Consider the following 18,783-nt stretch of genomic DNA (forward strand, 5'->3'; position numbering starts at 1 on the left):
TTGTTGCTCATTCTTTAACCAAAAAAAAGTGTCTCTTGCCCACCTGCTGTTTTTCAGGCTCAGTCTGTTCAGACAATATGCTAGGACCTGTCCGTCACTCTGGACTGTAGAAAGAAGTGAGTCTTCAGCTAAAAACAGACCCGTAGGTAGAGAGTCTGGCCACAATCCCATTGCTAGCAGGGAGTCACCCCAAGTTGCATGGGAAGTCAGAGCTGAAACATGCTTCATTACCAACTCCAGCACAAGCTAAAACAGAACAGCATAGAGCAATTCAGCATTATGTATTCAAACATGCATTCAGATACTACTACTCAGGCAGGGTTTTAATTAAGAATATACATAATCTTACTTTATTACAGATTTCATATTAAAAGATCTCAAAGCACTTCAACCACAACTAAAACATATGATACTCAGCTGCTTGTAACAGCACATAATAGTGAACAGTAAGATAGGAAGCCAATACCACCATATTCAGGTGGAACTTCAGGCTGACAGAACAATTTCTCCAGGCTGTAAATCGGCTAGAGCTACCGCCTCTAACTATTGCTTGAGGAGACATGGAATGTAAATAATAAATTAACAGATCTCATCTTTAAGTCTCATCTTAAGAGACAATGGTTCACACTGCAGAAGTGGAGTAAGGAGGCTAGAAGCAGCTGGATTTGCCAGCTGGGGAATTACCTAGCACACGGGTTCAGATTAAATGCCCTATCCTACTGCATGCTCCCATGACCTCCATGACCAGTTTTAGGGGAATGCCTGGGGGCATGGAGAATGTGTCATGGAAGGCGAAGATGTAGCTGAAGTACACTGTACACTTCAGCCATTCTGTGGCACAGAAAGGCCTCTTGGGAAACCACTGCAGTATGGGTTAAGTCAGAGAATTCCCAGGGGTACTCCAGATTACACTGGGCCAAAGAAACCCCTAGAACCCACTGAACCCCGGAAGTGTGAAAGCAGTTTAAAACTACCTTTTCTCTGCTCTCCATCAGGCTGCGACTCTTGACAAGTGCAGCTCAAAACTGGGGCCTGAAACTCCCAAGAGCACAATGCTCTCCAACAGCATGCTAGGGCCTTTCACAGGACAGAGTGCTGCTTTCAGCATCACCAACCCTCCTTCTGGCAGCAGTCTTTTCTAGGAATTTCGATATTGTTGTTCATTTGTGAAAAAACACAACACAGTTTTAAGGAGAATGAAACATTTACCTTTTGGTTCATCTGGGACTGCTGTGAGCGGACGTACACTTCCCAGCAAGCTCTGTAAAAACTCTTCACTAAACCAAGGCCTCGATGCAACTGTTGTACAATTAGTGTAGTAGCATGAATCAAAGATGACAATGACAACACAGAACCTGAAAAAGCAATGAATATTAATATCAGCCAACCATTTCTGTAGAACATTCCAGATACTTTAATTTGCCAACACCCTCCCTTCTGACCATACTCACCTGCTGGGGGCACACACTATCATTCTATAGTGCCTTGAAGCAGAGCACCCAACATTAATGAAATATGCCTTGCATTACCCCCAGGCAAGGTAGCAAATATCCCCATTTTACAAGCAGAGAAAATGAGACCAACAGAAGTTAAATGGAGCATCACTAACTCAAAAATCACTTTTTGCCTGTAAATGATTATATCTGTTACAAGACAGACCTAAAATTACATTATCTGAAACAGTAGAGAAATGTCTATTTTTTCCTAGCTATTCAGTGCACAGCCAGTCTCTCTGCCTCGGCTATATGGTCACACTCAAGTTTCCCATGGGTCTATCATGCAGCCACATGGGAAAAAGACTTTTAAAAATGTGATTATAAAACTACAAAAGCACACCTGCTTCAAATCCCAGGCCTATCTAAACCTTACCTTTTTAAAAAAATTGTCTAAATTTTAAGATGATTGTGTCATTTTAAGTGACTTGGCCAAGGTCAAACATCAAGTGGCAGATTTGGGAATAGAAACCAAATTTCCAGATTCCCAGTTCTTCTCTTTCAGATGATCTCTTTCCACAGAGCCACCCACTGAGAGAAATTTTTCCATGCTAACTGAATTAATCCCAGCCTAGACAGAATGTAAATATAACTCATTCTTTATTAAATTATACTTATAGTTCTTATAAAAGACTGCACTGACAAAGGAGACAGATGTGTTGCAGACATGTCATACTGATCATGCAGAAGGAAATTTAAAGTAGTACTAAGGACCACAACACCACTTTAGCCTTTACCATGGGGCTTGAGTGATACAAGGGCCTTGTGCAAGTCTTTTCTCCTGTGCTGATTTTCAACCAGAATAAGTTTATTGTCATTCACAACCCACCTTCCCCCCCGGCTGCCCCTCTCTGCATTCTGCGGACTCTTGCACAATTCATAGCAATGTAAAGAGAAATCATAAGTGTGTGGTGGGATCTCTTGAGCTTTATAATTCACACCTAGTCCTTGAAGAGCAGAAATGAAAGAAAAAACGTAATTATACTAAAAGCATCTGCCTCTCTACTTTAACTGGACATAACGCACATTGGAGGGACCAGAATATTCCAGTCTTAACATTCAGTGCCAAGCCTAGGGCCACACAAGATATATAATGCCCAGACAGGGAGTATTTACTGAACTGTTAAGGCGGCTTGTCTCACCTGCTATAGTTTCTTTAGTTTCTGAATGTACAGCCATGAGTGCATTGCATACACTGTCTCCTTGTAAGCCCAGTCCATGCAGCAACACCTTCATGTCCAGATTGTCCAATAAATTCCCATCACTTTCCCCAGGAATGTAAATCTCAATCCCACGGTTCCTCATGGCTCGGGATATTTCCCCATGAAAAGGATCCATTGAAAGGAAAAGCCTATTAAATATGCAGAACAGATTAATAAAATAATTAAGATTCACTTTAGAACCACTAAGTTTGCTCTGCAGAGAATGCCACAGCAAATAAAATAATCAATTAAATAATGCTAATAAAGTGTTAAATACTGAGGAAAGAGAGGTTACCTCTCTTCCATAACCAGAGTTCTCAGAGATGTGTGATCCCTATCTGTGTTCCACAGTGGCTATGCATGCACTTCACATGCCTGAAACTGGAAGATTCTTTCTAGTAGCATATCTGTGCACTCTCTCTTTGTACTCTGAAGTTAAAGACTCATAGACTTTAAGGCCAGAAGGGACCATCATGATCATCTTATCTGACCTCCTGCACATTGCAGGCCACAGAAACTCACCCACCCTCGTAGCATGCCTGTAATAGACACATAACCTTTGGCTGTTTTACTGAAGTCCTCAAATCATGATTTGAAGACTGAGGGTATAAGAGGCAGTGCAGACCACCCACCTCTCAAGTTTCTTCTCTACTACGATCCAAAGCATAGGGGAAGGAGAGCTGGTAACAGAAAACAGACAGGGATGTCTCATCTCGAGAAACTCTGGTTATGGAAGGTAGGTAACCTCTCTTTCTTCTTCAAGTGCTGGTCCCTAAGGGTATTTCATTTTGGATGACTGTCAAAACAGGACTCATGAAGGAGGAGGGTAAAGGATGCATCAGTTGAGGAGGCATGCACCAGGGAATAGTGTCTTGTGAGGGTATGGAATGGAACTCCATGTGGCTGCTTGGCATATGTAAATAAGAGGTACTCCCCGAAGTGAAGCTGACAAAGTGGGACCACACATGGTGTAGTGGAGGAATCTCAGACAACAACAGAGAAAGACACAATCCAAAATCCACTTAGTCTTTACGATGAGACAGCTTTCCCTCTCATGCATTCTGCAAAGGCAACCAAGAGTCTGAGTGAATTCCTAAAGGGTTTTTTTTTTTTGCTTTGTAGATGGAATGGAGTCTCTGTTCCTCCTTGGTAGTGTGAGGCTCAGGAAAATATACATAAAGTTATGAACTGATTTACTTGCAAATTGGAGACTACTTTGGGGACAAATTTAGGGTGGAATTATGAGGAAACCTTATCTTTATGGAATATGGTGTAAGGTGGGTCATCCATTAGGGTTCCCATTTCTCCCACCCTTTTGTCCAAAGTGAAGGCCACAAGGAAAGCAACTTTCACAGCTAAATGGGATAGTGAGCATAGTGCTAGCAGTTCAAAAGGTGGCTTACTTAGTTACTGTTGAAAGGACCAAAGTTCAGATCCCAAGTAGGAGCAGGTTTAATTACTGGAGGAAAGGTTCTGAGTAAACCCTTCAGAAACTGCAGTTGCTGGATTCATGAAGATGGAATAGTTGTCAGTCAGAGGGTAGAAGGTGCTGACTGTTGCTAAGTGAAACCAAAGCGAGCTAGGGGAAAGAACAATCCAAGAGGGTAGGGATGCCTGTTTCCTGCGGGGACCATAGTGACATCCAGCCCAAATAGAATATCATTTCCACTTAGCTAATTAACATTTCCGGGTAGATTCTTTTCTGCTGTTGCTACGGATGACTAAGAGCTGCCAAACATTGCTGCTCTAGGTTCAATGCCCATCCAAATATTACACTGCCAGGCTAAGTGTCTTCAGATATCTGATCCTGCCTGCGTTCTGCGTCAGGAGGTCTGGGAAGGATAAAGTACTGATCAATGGACAGGATTACAGTCAAAGGAGAACAGGGAACCAAAACAGCAGCAACCATTTGGGAGCAATGAGGATGATCACCACTTTATCCTGCTGGATCTTTCTGAGAACTCGAATTAGGAGGGTTGGGGGAGAAGGTGTACATCAGATTTCCCAACAATGGAATCAGAAGGGCATCTCCTCTGGAGTTTGGACCCTGTGCTCCATTGGAGCAGTTCATCACGCACTTCTTGTTGTCCTGCAACAGGTCCAAAGTCGGAGATCCCCACTGATGGAACATCTCTCTCACATATTGTGAGCCTCCCATTCACGATCCATCAAGAAGTGATGGCTGAAGCTGCCTACCGAAGTGTTGTGGATTCCAGGGTGGTGTACTGCTGACAGTGTAATTTGATGATGGATGCACTGATCCCACAGGTGAACTGACTCTATACAAAGAGGTGTAGATCTTGCTCCTCTTCCTCTCCCCCCCACCCTCTTGTTGATACACAACTCTACCCCGATATAAGGCGATCCGATATAACCCGAATTTGTATATAACAACGAGGTAAAGCATTTCCTCCCCCTGTACCTCCCAGGCTTGCACAAGCCTGGGAGGGAGGGGGGAGAAGCGGAGCGGCGGCACGCTCAGGCGAGGAGGCGGAGTGGAGGTGAGATCGGGCGGGGCGGGGGGCGCACGGGGAGGGCCGCAGCAAGTAACTGGGGAGGTGGGGCGCAGAGGAACCGCTCCCCGCCCCAGCTCACCTCTACTCCGCCTCCTCCCCCAAGCGTGCCGCTGCTCCGCTTCTCCCCGCTCCCTCCCTCCCAGGCTTGCCGCGCCAAACAGCTGATTCGTGGCAAGCCTCGAAGGGAAAGAGGGAAGGGGGGGAGAAGCGGCGCGGCGGCATGCTCAGGGGAAGAGGCAGAGATGAGCTGGGGTGGGGAGCTGCCAGTGGGTGCTCTGCACCCATCAATTTTTCTCCATGGGTGCTCCAGTCCCGGAGCACCCACGCAGTTGGCACCTATGGCGGCAGCATGTCTGGCTCCGACACGCTGCTCTGAGCATCGTGTTAAGGGGGCCGGGCCAGGGGGTTGGATAAGGGGCAGAGGGTCTCGGGGGGCGGTCAGGGAACAGGGAGCAGGGGGGGTTGGATGGGTCAGGGGTTCTGAGGGGTCCGTCGGGGGCAGGAAGTAGGTGGGAATCGGAGAGGGGGCGGGGCCAGGCTGTTTGGGGAGGCACAGCCTTCCCTACCCAGCCCTCCATAGCAAGTTCGATATAACACGGTTTCACATATAACGCAGTAAGATTTTTTGGCTCCCGAGGACCGCGTTATATCGGGGTAGAGGTGTATAATATATTGGTCATATTGTCCAACATCACTGGACATGTTGGGAGTGAATAAGTAGTAAGCATCTTTTGCAGGCCTCCGAGACTAATTTCTGTTCTAGTAGATTTATACACATTCTTGGCTCACAGGAGGGTCCATGTCCCCTCAGCTCTATGTTCATCTAGACATGCACTACAATTTAACAGAGACATGTCCGTGATTAACATCTTCTGGGGAGGCGGTGGAGTGAAAGGAACTCCCACACACACCTGTTCTTTGTCTTGCCACAAAGTTAGAGCATCCCACACACTGTTAGGGATTGTCCCTACTGTGCTTGCTTAGCACATAAACCATGCAAAGCCAGGCATGTAGGCACTGGAGTCAGAGTCTGGAAAACTGGGTAATTTCGGCATAAGACAGATGAGGTACGTCCAAACCAATGTTTGTGCACTCTTTCTGAGAAGGCGGATCAGAATGCTCGTGGATTGGAATCTGTCTCTGGAAAGGCTGGCTCTGAGTGAGTCCAGAGATGCTCCCATGAAATCTATAGCCTGTGATGGTGCTGAAGTGTAGTTGTAGCCATGTCAGTCCCAGATACTAGAGACACAAGAGGGGTGAGGTAATATCTTTTACTGGACCAGCTGCTGTTGGAGAGAGAGAGAGAAAAGCCTTTCAGCTCTGTGTGGCTTGAAATCTTCTCTCTCTCTCACCAATGGAAGCTGGTCCAAAAAAAGATATTACCTCATCCTCCTTGGTGCCAAAGTGGACTTTTCTACATTTATACAGATTTCTAACGCTGTTAGGAGCGTAAGCAAGGATGAAGTTGATGAGATTACCTCGTGACAAGATTTCCATGCCAGGAAGAAGGGAGAGCAGTGTGGTGAAGAGGAAAACCCCCAAAGGGGAAAAACAGACTCCCAAGACCCTAACTATACTAAAACTATCTAACAAGATGTGTTTTTGAACTATTTACACATAAAGTTGAAGGACGAGTTTTGAGGACACTGGAGTGTTCCATCTCACACCGTGCAGCAGTAAGAAGGAATTGGAGAAGTGCCCAGTCTGTACTGTCCCTTATAGCCTTGGTTCAGAACACGAGGAGACACAGTACTTAGGTGTGGACCAAAACGGACATTACTAACAAGAATCTTCCAATCCCACAGTGGACCAGCATGCACGGAACTTACTCAGGCAGATTCCCAGTGAACTCAATGTGAGTTCAGTTTATGTAAGTTCACCTTAGCATTAGGACACAAATTTATGTTAACTTCCCTTTAAAGTTATTTGGATCAATTATATAAAGCACCCTCTGCCTCTGTTCTGCCTCTCTATTTGGACAGAAAGAGGTGTTAAACTCATTCAGCAAAAACCCAAAAACACAGGCAAATTCTTCTGTGGTCACCCCCTAACAAGACATTCTTGCTGCAGAAGGCTATTTAGATGTGAAGAGATTTTGGAGGACAGTAGAAAACCATCCAATTGTAACAATGCTGGAGTTGCTATGTGCCCTCAGAGCATTTAAATTGCCACTACCAGTGTAAGTTGTTTTTTCAGTCAAAACCCAACAAAAATATAAAGTAACTTCACAGAAGTAAAGAAATGGAGCACCTGAAATTCGGATGAGGGGCAACAGTAGGGGTGGTGCCATCTATCACACCTCTCTCACTCATGGTAAGGACGCCCCCAGGTTCGAGTAGAGCATTCAAGCGGTCCAGCACTGATGGACTACATTCAAAAGAAAGTTTACATGAGTTGCAAATTATCTTTCATCATCAATCCCACAGTTAATCAAAACACTATAATCCAAAAATGAAGAGCTGAAGTGGTAATCAAAGCAGTTGGAAAAGAACTTTTACTAACTAGATACTGTGCCATCAGACTAACTTTTTCAGCTTTAGAAAATTTTTATGAACGACTGAAGGGCCAAGTGAACAAGGGAGGTAGAAAGAGGTTTATTGACTGAAGAAATGAAATTACTGTATGCTCTTACTTGCAGAAGTTTACATTGTCCATTAAAAGCCAGTCCCCAGATTGCAACGCCTGAATCAACATTCCATCAACCCATTCAAAAGTGCCATGACTGTTACCATCCACAGACTGAACAAGCTGCAGCCTGAAATGTCGAAATTCTTCCATCAGTCTCGAAAACTCTGAAACAGAACACATCTTGTAATCACTACTTCTATTACTGGCCAAGACAGCCTTCATTTCCAGTGAAGTGACAAGCTAGTAGTTTACTGAGTAAACTAAATGAGCCACTGCTGGATTTCACATTTCCTCCACATAAGAGAACTATGTAATTTAGGCCCTTATGCAACTGGATCCATGTGCCCAAGATCTACATGGATACAGGGTCTTGGCAGGGTGGATACAGCTGCAAGATTTGGAACTTAGAGTCTACTACATCTAACACAGGGGGCGAGGTTAATAGATACTAATGGTGCATTTTTATTAAATGCTGAAAAGGGCAGTTGACAGGATTTAATTAGAAATGCATCACCCTCCTGAAATTGATGAAAATGTGTCCACTTTTTATTCTAGACATTAACTGCAAGAACAAACATCCCCAAGTTCCCCTCTTCAGAGGGGCAAGACAAGGATGCCAACTACCTCCATAACCATTTCCTTTAGCTTTGGAAATCCAGCCATTGGAATTAGAAAGACAGTGGTAAAAATTTGTGGAGAGGAAGACCATAAAATAAATCTTATATGCAACAATATTCTACTATTAAAATCAAGATGCAGATATCAATACAACTGCTATCGAACATCTCTCAATTTGGCCTTGTAATTGGTTATAAAGTTGAACTGGGAGGATTTACTATTGTCAATTTAATCCAACAGTTCCCTTTCCCTCCATTTGTTTGTTACATGCATATATTTTGCATGCTATGAACTCCCCACAGGCACAGGAGTCCACCCACACCAAACTCACTGAAGTTCTGGGGTTCTCGATTATAAGCTCTTTGAGGCATGAGCTGTCCCTCATTACATATTTGTAAAATATCCAGTACAACAAGACCCTGATTTTGGCTGCTGCGCAGTACCATAGTACATTTGTATAATAAAACAAATCTGAAGAAACCACTAATAAAGAACCTTTCTAACAGATGAACTGTGTGTTACATATGCAGAGTTCATAGTAGCTTCAGAGATAAGCAATGAAAAACCAGGAATCATTTTCAACATTTCATTAGATCTATAACTTGGCACAGAGTTGTCCGTACCTGGAATATTTAATTTTCAGTGCTTTGATTTCAAATAAGCTCTGTACATACCTGCTTTTGAATAAGAGTTTATTTTGTTGTTTAGTCGCTGGATAAGTGCAAGTATTCCCTCTAGTTTGTTCACCAGTTCACTTGTGACACTTCTACTCCCTTCACCCAGAGATTTGGGTTTAAAGTTAAGGATGAAACTGCTCCAAGCACGCAACACAACTTCAGCATCATCGGGACAGATTTCAGTCAGAAGGAGACTGTCCCTTATTAGTGTCCTCACAGCACTCTCCACTTTCTCTAGTAGGCACTGCCATGGCCGAATGACATCAACCTGCAACATTAAGCGGTTACTATATCCAGACAGCCATAGTATATAGATACTATTCAGTGCTTTAACTCTAATGTCACAACTACTATATATAGTTGGATAAACTTTAGTTGGTGTTGGTCCTGCTTTGAGCAGGGGGTTGGACTAGATGACCTCCTGAGGTCCCTTCCAACCCTAATATTCTATGATTCTATGAAATTACCTCCCATCCCCAAAAATAATATTTACCTGTTCAAATCCACCTAAGAGTTCAGTTGTATCCATAGCACTGTTCATTGCCATAACCTTTAATCGATGACCTGTCAGGTGAGCCAGAAGTTCAACAAGGCTGGTCTTCCCAACAGCTGCAGGACCCACCAATATTACCATCCAGCCCATATGCACACATTTCATTATGGACTCAAGGGACTGCAGGGAATGATGTAAAAGAGACAGACGTCTGCAAGGGGGAGGAATATAGTTGCCACGAGCAAGAACTGAGTAGCCAATCTAAAAAGAATTAATAAACACACTTAAGTATGTTGATGGGGGGCGATGAAGGCAAGAGAAGGGAAAATGGAAGCTCAAGTTTACGGTGATAAAAAAAATCACCTCTTTTTAATTTATCTTACCTGAACATTATAAGGAGTGATGAGAAACTGTCTGGTTCCCCTATATGGATTAGAATTCTGGCCAAAAACATCCCTGAATATGGAAATGACCTAAAATAGCCAAAAGAAAGGTTAAAAAAAGATGAATCAGCCTAGATTTCTACAGTGTGGGGATTATGTTTTATTTCTGTAGAAATTTTCACTGTGAGCTACCCCAAAGCGCTTTACCAACTTATTCACGGTTTATTCAAAGGGATCATTTCATCCAGCAATGAAATGCTGCAACTGTTTTGCAGCACTCATCAGCAATTCCACAAGTCCTTCAGACTTAGCAAATCATGGCTTCTTATCACAGAACATGGAACACAATTTAATACTACCAGTACCTCTTTTCTTTAACTGAGTACAGGCAGAGAAGCCAGCCAGTAAAGCTTCTGAAATAGCATATAGAAAGAGACAATGTGGATCAAGGAAAGGGGAAAGAATGAAACATAAGGGAAAAATGACCAAGCAGCTATTTGGCACAAAAGTTTAGTCTTATGGTTTGATAAATTTTCAGTCTAGGTTGTTTGGTTATTTTTATTTAAACTGTAATGAGGAAAATGAAAGGAGTATTAGAGAGCAGGAGGAGTCTGAGTGGTATAAAGCTAACCCAAATAAATGAATTTTAGGGGGGACTTAAAGTAAGTAAGTGGGTTTGCTTGGCATACTGAACAAGGGAGACAGTTTCAAGCCTGGGGAGTGGCGTGAAAAAAGGCACTGTCAAATGGGAGAAGACATAGGGTTCAATAAAGCCAAAGAAGCTGGCAGAATATAATACAGAAGGGTGGTGGTAGATGGCGACAAAATGTAAGTAGGGTGACACTGTACAACACATTCACGTTACAGATAATGGCTTTGAAGGATGCAGAAACGAAACAAAGCCAGTGGAGGAAAAAACAACAACCTTGCAACATTAACTAAGTAGATTACACTACTCACCCTCCCTCCCACAGCTGTCGACCAATTGCTACTCAATTCCTAGATCCTTCCACATATCATTACTAATTTTCTTCCCAACTTCACAACCTTCGGTCCCCATCCACTCATGAAATTCAGGTCATTCCATAAGAACGTGTAAGGTATTTTTGCATAAATACTGATATTTAATAGATGACCTGAGAAATGTTTTATATTGTTTTGCCCTTGTAAAAGTATTTTGCTGCTGCCAGTAGCAGAGAAGTAAGGGTGGCAATGCCATACTATGCCACCCTTACTTCTGTGCTGTTGCTGGCAGCGGCACTGCTTTCAGAGCTGGGCATCCATATATGTGTTTGTATGGTGGGAGTGAGGGGCATAAACAATTACAGATACAAAGCGGGGGGACGGGGGGCGTGATCAACGTTTGAGAACCACTGTCTTACACGAATAGCTTTAGAAACAATAGGTATTTCAAAAGGAAATTAGGAAAAGGTACATGAAGGATGTCTGAAAATTTTCCTTTGTGTGCAACAGTAATTTCTACAGGAAAACTGTCAAATATCATTGCATTTACATAAAAAGAAAAGGAGGACTTGTGGCACCTTAGAAACTAACCAATTTATTTGAGCATAAGCTTTCGTGAGCTATAGCTCACGAAAGCTTATGCTCAAATAAATTGGTTAGTCGCTAAGGTGCCACAAGTCCTCCTTTTCTTTTTGCGAATACAGACTAACACGGCTGTTACTCTGAAACCTGCATTTACATAGGCATTACTGGAAACATGTAACAATCAAGGAACAGAGAGCAAGGATGTACAGCTCACCTTCTCTTGGTCTTCTCTGGTTCTCATTCTTTCACCATAGACCAAAAATACATGTTGGCCTGGATCATAGCATCCTGGTGACTGATCAACAAGTATCAGCTGACACCAGCGGAAAAGATCACGCAGGTTAAATTCCCAGGGTCCTCCTTTCTGTCCCCACTTCTTGAGAGCATTAACCTCTTGATCAATCTGGAGAAAGCAGCAGTTCAAAATCTTTTTATTTCACTCACATATGCAGTCATCTTAGAAATATTTTTAAAAGCCAAGTAGACCTGTGTCATTAGGCTCTGCTCACCTGATGTAGAGAACATTGCCAATAGGAGTTAGGAGCCCTGCTCACTTCATTGTCACTGTCAGGAGCCATCTGGGGTCTGTTGCCACCAGATTCAGCCCACCCAAAATGAAGGTGGTCTTTTATCTCCTAATGACCTAACATCTTAGTCATTGCATGAACTCACATTTCTTTTGCAATCTGCCAATATCCTTTCAGTGATATTCCACCATATAATAATTCTACATAAGGCATATAATTAGGCATGGAAGGATTAAATTTTAATCAGTAATGCCAGTAAACATTGATTTAACTGTACACACACAAACTAATGAAAAAATATTTCCATCAATAATCAAAATTTACAGATGGGCAAAGAAAGAAAAATGCTGCTTGAGAACTTAAGAGTTGGATTTAAGGATATTTACTTCGGATATTTTGATATGTGATGTTGACAATTTGTGTTTTAATGGTTATAAAGGTTTAGCTTTTTGAATCACAACATTTACTGTCATTTACTAATTATTGTGTACCCAATCAATATCCCAATAAATTCCCTCAACTGTGAAAATTTGATAAAAATAAAAATAATGGTTAAAACCTATAATTTTGTGCAACTGTGAAAATTTAAATTGATAAAAATTGAAAAAGTGCTTAAACTAAACATCAATATTGTCTGTTGAAATAATAAAAAAAAATTTAATGCAGCCAAGTGTACATATAATATATATTCTTTTATCTCTTCATACTTTTCTTGGCTTTAAAGGTCAGCTATTTTATCTCTCTCTCTCACACACACACACTTACAAAAGAAAAGCCCCCTCAGATAAAATTCTTTCAGTGGACTTTATCACAATGCCAACTTTAGTAGAATTGACAGCTTGGAGAGTAGATGTGCTCCTTCCCCCAGTCTCCTCAGATATGGCCAAACAGGGATAACTATCTGTTTTAGAAGCAACTCGATAAGCACGTCAAAAATCTTATCTTTGTTTGTAAACCAGTCCAACCCCAATGACTCAGTGGAGGGGATTTTTCTGCAATAAAAGTCTTTGAAATTAGACTCATTTGAATTAAACTTTTACAATGTATTGTGGACTTAGAAAAAGTAAGTTTGAAAACGTTTAGGACACTAATGTGCAGAACAACAGGCCTTAAACCCTAAACAGAGCACTTCTATGTCTTGAGGCACCATAAATTAGAAGCTATTGAATGCCTGTTAAAATAGACTAAATTCTGGATGTTGGTTATCTCTGTATCTATTGCTAAAAGGATTTATCCATTATGGTCTTCTCTTGTGATTGTAACTGATCATCCCGCAAATATACTAAAAATACCCTGCATACCCACAAAAGCCTCTATTGCTCAAAATACTTCAATTTCTACTTTTCCTAGAGTATAGTCCTTTTCACAGCATTCTATGATAAATAACAGCCTTAAATCCAGAAACAGAAATGTAACTCAGTTTTGTAAAAACAAAGCTTTGGTTTTCCCTCATGTTTCTAGAATAGCCCACACTCAGTGAGAACAATTATTTTTCAAATTCACCTGTCAGCATTGTCACCCCAAAACTACCCTCTATATATTTTTTTAAACGTTTCTCACTCATTCTGCCTACCTCAGACAACTGTTTTCATCAGTACAAATCTGAAAAGTAAACATATTTTACCTTGTTATTGAAAGCAACCATTTTAGCAATAATATTTTTGTCGATGGCAGGAAACAGGGTATTCCCAATGAACTCCATATCTGCAGCTGTAAGTGGATCAACATATACCTGCAGGACCAAGAACACATGGAGGAATTTATGTAGTGTGCATGTGGGTTACATCACAAGAAGGACACAAAAAAGAATCATAGGCATAACCTGAAATGAATGCATGACTTGCCTGTGTAAATCTATTAAGAAAGGACTTGGGCAGCCCCTTTCTTCCACCTCCTTGTCTGTAGGGATTCTGGCATCCAAAGATCTTCGTCTTCTTATGTTGCACATGAAAACTCATCCCTAATTCTGGGATGTAAATCTCTGCTCGGTGATCAAAGCAGGCATTTAGTCCTTCTAATACAGACTGAGAAGCCAGATTTAACTATTTGAAAAAAGAAATAAGATGAAATAATGTTGTTCAAAAGTGGCCTCCACTTTAGCAGGCTATAATTTAAACACAAATGTGATTCAACTTTTCTTGCCTGTCCAAACATGATCATACATGACTATCCACAGCTAACAAATCCCACATTATGGCACTGCACTAGTGGGTAAGGTAAGGTTTTTCTGTTCTATTTACATTCTTTTACAATGCCCTCACCAACGTATCTGAGCATGATTGCATTATAGATGTCTATTTTCAAGCATTCATTTTTCCTTTTGAACTATTTTCATGCTACTCCTAAATCCACAGATTAAATGTTTTATCAAGTTAATAAAGTTAGTTGAGATATTTATGTTACACAAATGCTTAAAAATTGTGTTTCGCACAACAGAGGAAATTAGGGTGGGTTTGTTTTTTAATATACACAAATAGCTAAAGACACAATTTCTTTTCAAAACATCATACTTAGTATAACTGTAGTCCAGGTCTCCATGAGGAATGCATACTTTGCTACATACAAAACATTTTTAAAAAGAAATAACTTGCAGTCAGTTTAAGGGTAACATTTTCAAAAGTGCTTTAAGCAACTTAGGAGTCTAAATCCATTTTCAAAAGTGATTGCAGACTTTTAGGAGCTTAACTTTCATTGAAAGTCAGTGGAATTAGGGGCCTACGTCTCATTTTCAAAGATGATTTAGGCACTTCCAACCATGTCATTTAGCTGGTTGTGAAAATTTTACCCCAAACACCCATAAATCACCACTTCTCTTCTCCTAAATATTCCCATTTTATCGGTTTGCCAGACTTGCATTCACCTCATCTAATACAATCCAGTGTCCACCCTTTAATGCTGCAAGCAGGGGTCCATCACGCCAGGCAAATTCTCCTCCCTTTCCACCTTCCACAGGCAAGTCTGTCCCAAATAAATCTGTCACATCCTTGGGGAAACAGAGGAAGAAAGCAAAGATTTAAAACTAGATAAAAGGTTACCAGATTTCGAGCTTGCTTTGCATTTTTGCTTATTTTTTAAAAGCTAAGATCTAGTTATGCATTTAAAATTGATGATAGTTAAAAGAAGATATTCTACATTTTCCATATTGGGACTTCAGTCACCAAATACAGTATGCAGAACAATGCAAGAACATGAATGTCAGCCTCCAGCAAAGGCTATGACTACCCTAGAGAGCTTACAGCAGCACAGCTGCACTGATGCAGCTGCATTGCTGTAAGATCCCTGTGTAGCCACTCTAAGGCCTGGTCTACACTCGGAGGGGAAATTGATCTAAGATAACGCAACTTCAGCTACGAGAATAGCGTAGCTGAAGTTGACGTATCTTTAGATCGACTTAGAATCACTTACTTCGTGTCCTCGCAGCGCGGGATCCATGTTCACCGCTCCCCTGTCAACTCCGCTTCCCCCTCTCACCGTGGTGGAGTTCCAGAGTCCACGGCAGAGCAATCGGGGATCGATTTATCGCGTCTACACTAGATGCGATAAATCGATCCCCGATAGATTGATCGCTACCCGCCAACCCAGCAGGTAGCGTAGACATGGCCACAGTCAATGGGAGAGAGATCTCCCATCAACTTAATTAATCCACCCCCAACAAGTGGCAGTGGCTATGCCGGCGGAGAAGCTCTCCTGCTGACATAGCACTGTCCACGCCGGCCTTAAAATTGACATAAATTATGTTGCTCAAGGGGGTGGCGAATTCATACCCCTGAGCAATATAATTTATATTGACTTCGGCTATGGCTACACTACAGCTTAAGTCTTTCAAACAAGTTTGCAGCACTCAAACTATATGCAGCGTACGTGATGATCTGCACATTGTAATCAGCACAGAGCACAGTTTCTGGAAACAACAGCGGCTCTCTGCTCTGTCATGACACTCCACTCCTCATTAGTCTAATCTCAAGACTGATGAGGGAAGCCGGACAATTATGACTCAACATCTGAGTTTACAAGTGTAACCACTCATGCTTCATAAAATAAGAAACCAAAATAATATTTTACATATGGATCTACACATTTTTTTAAAAAAAATCAATTACCGGGTAATATTTTACCCTACCGTTTGCTCAGACAGGTTGATTCGAACAAGGCAATTTCCTGAAGCCTTTGCCAATGCTGCTACTAGACTGGTCTTGCCCACACCTGGAGACCCCTCCAGCAGAATGGGTTTGTTAAGCTGTAAGGCTCTTAACAGCCTTTGTGCATTCACTGCTGTAGTTCCTGCATTTAAAGCATAATCTGAAACACTGTTCCTCTGAAAAACAGGGCCTACGATGAAGAGAAAGCAAAACAAAATTAAACCACAGACTAAATATTACAGATATTTAGAATATTTTAGATCACGTTTTCTAAAGACCTATTAACTTGCCAACTGCTTTTTCACCCTACTACAGCGCGTGATGGAAGATAGACCAGTAACTAAATTATGTATCAAGCAGTTATCCTCAGAAATCTGGCAGACATATTTAGTGTTTGATATTCGGTTTGACCTCAGCGCAGTCTCCATTTGTTCATGCATAATTTTGTGCATACACACACACCTGCACATGCACTTTTTGCAATGCGTTTTGGACATGGAATTTTAAAACCTGTAGGTGTTCATGAACCAAAGTGGAGGGAAAGTTTATGAATCTGTTCACACATTGCCAGTTTTGTGAGCCAAAGTTAAGTGCCCTCTCATGCAAGCATTTACTTTACTCTGGTTATAGAACACATCCTGGAGAAAACATTGATCTTCTTGCCCACCAGAAACCTTCACCTTTAGAGCTCACTGTAATTTCAATAGTAAATCACCATTTCTCACGTATGCAAGGTGTTAGTCACTATCCTTCTTTAAAGATTTCGATATTTGTTTCCTAGGAAAGAGGTATTCTCCCCTTTTGGGTGCCAGTTATCCTGTTAGAAAGTAAACCATGTATAACTTTGTATAAGATTCTGTGATTAGATGTATTTATAAGAGCCAGTCACCTAAGTTCCCTCTAAGCTGTGTGGCTTTGCAGCAGCCTATCAAGGGCCACACATGAGCTCAGGGCTACAGTGGGAAGAGGTGCCTCCCCCGCAGCTCTAGCCCCAGAGCTGCCACGGCCAGGGAGAGAGATTATTCCCCAGCCCCGGAATTGCCATGGCTGGGTAGAGGCGGGGATAGGTGCCCCAGCCCCAGCGTTGCCATGGCCAGGGAGAGGCGCCTCTCCCCCGGCCCCAGCACAGGTACTGCTGCGGGGAGAGGGCTGGGGGAAGTCCTCTCCCCCACGTGGCCAGGGGGCAGCCTGCACCCCAAGTCCCTCATCCCCGGCCCCACCCCAGAGCCCGCACCCCCAGTTGGGGCCCTCACCTCAACCCTCTGCCCCAGCCCTGAGCCCACTCCCACACTCTGAACCCCTCTGCCCCAGCCCCTCTCCCACCACACATCACCTCCATATTGGTGCACATAACAAAATTCATTCTGCACATGCATGGGAAAAATTAGAGGGAACATTGCCCATCACCATGTTTTTGAATGTTTCAAGTTAGGCACTGGCTATAATACAACAGAGACATGCTCTAAACAGGGATGTCCAATCTAAGGCCCACCAGGGCATTTCATAAGGCCTGCTTCAACACAATACACTAACTGATTCATTAGTATTTTGTCGTCATGATTACATCATTTTAGTTTGCACAAGTGTGCAAATAGACAATACCGTACAATTGAGAAACAACCTATCTAAATACTTATGAAACAAGCTGAACTTAAAATATAACTCAATACAGGTGACTTTAAACTTATTCAAATATGTAGAATCTGTTTGGCCCACACACATTTAGGGTTAGGCTTATGTGACCTTCCTCCATAATCAGACTGGGTACTACTGCTCTGAATTGTGCAATGTTATAAAATAAAAGTTAGCCAAATGAATTATGAGTCAGCACTCTGACTCCCACCACTCTTTTCCATCCCAGCACATTTCTCCTTACTTATAAACACCTGAAAACATTCCATCCTTCCAAAAGAGTGTGCGTTATATGACAAACTTCTTATTTAGAACTCTTCCATTTTTCTTTATATTAGACCTCTCCATTTGTCTACACATTTATTTTTGTTTAAATAAAATCGACATGCCTGCTGCCTAAAAAAAAGAGACTTTACATCAGTAAAGTCACAATCAAAATATATTATCCTGCCAATAACTGGCTCCACCAAAAGGACAGTCTCCAAATTTACAACTCCCATGATGTCACACTAAAGAGCACACAGGCTAAGGTAACACCTCCATCCACTTCTCTTCTCAGTCATTAAAAGCATACACAAATTTAACTCAGACAGAGGCTTCCCCCAAAGAGCTGGCAGCAACTTCTCGTTAAGTGGCGCCGAGTGAAACACCCTTCCTTATTCCCCTGGTCTGCAAATCTAGTTACAGAAACACTATCTTTAATCTCATCAGTAATGAAAGTATGAAGGGAGAGTGAGCTCTTACATAGCCAGACCATATACAGAGCTTCAGAGAAGCCAGCAATCTCCAGTTTGTCTGGACATAGATAAGCCCTTGCAGCATAAAGAGCACAGGTGCAGCATGCTCAGCATAGCTAAACAGGTTGGCTACTGTGTCCTGCACTACCCTAATATCTCCGGTGGACTTCAGAGGTGCATCAGAGTCACC

At 42.1% G+C, this 18,783-nt stretch overlaps 1 protein-coding gene across 6 annotated transcripts in view; it reads right to left on the bottom strand.

Moving 5' to 3' along the window:
• MDN1 (midasin AAA ATPase 1) overlaps positions 1-18,783 on the bottom strand; it is a 163,298-nt gene that overhangs the window by 66,953 nt on the left and 77,562 nt on the right. For all 6 annotated transcript variants that reach the window (XR_012157991.1, XM_073336750.1, XM_073336749.1 and 3 more), the window contains 13 exons: positions 16,206-16,414; positions 14,946-15,068; positions 13,930-14,127; positions 13,710-13,817; positions 11,773-11,961; positions 10,011-10,100; positions 9,628-9,888; positions 9,132-9,402; positions 7,844-8,003; positions 7,462-7,578; positions 2,636-2,844; positions 1,210-1,355; positions 44-246 (listed from right to left, as the gene is read on the bottom strand). Coding sequence is in view for 5 of the 6 variants with exons in the window: in XM_073336750.1 (XP_073192851.1) it covers positions 44-246; positions 1,210-1,355; positions 2,636-2,844; positions 7,462-7,578; positions 7,844-8,003; positions 9,132-9,402; positions 9,628-9,888; positions 10,011-10,100; positions 11,773-11,961; positions 13,710-13,817; positions 13,930-14,127; positions 14,946-15,068; positions 16,206-16,414 (2,284 nt within the window). In the remaining variant the exon portion in view is untranslated. The remainder of the gene's footprint in view (positions 1-43; positions 247-1,209; positions 1,356-2,635; positions 2,845-7,461; positions 7,579-7,843; positions 8,004-9,131; positions 9,403-9,627; positions 9,889-10,010; positions 10,101-11,772; positions 11,962-13,709; positions 13,818-13,929; positions 14,128-14,945; positions 15,069-16,205; positions 16,415-18,783) is intronic.

Source organism: Lepidochelys kempii, chromosome 3 (genome assembly GCF_965140265.1).
Source record: "Lepidochelys kempii isolate rLepKem1 chromosome 3, rLepKem1.hap2, whole genome shotgun sequence".
Taxonomy (NCBI): Eukaryota; Metazoa; Chordata; order Testudines; family Cheloniidae; genus Lepidochelys; species Lepidochelys kempii.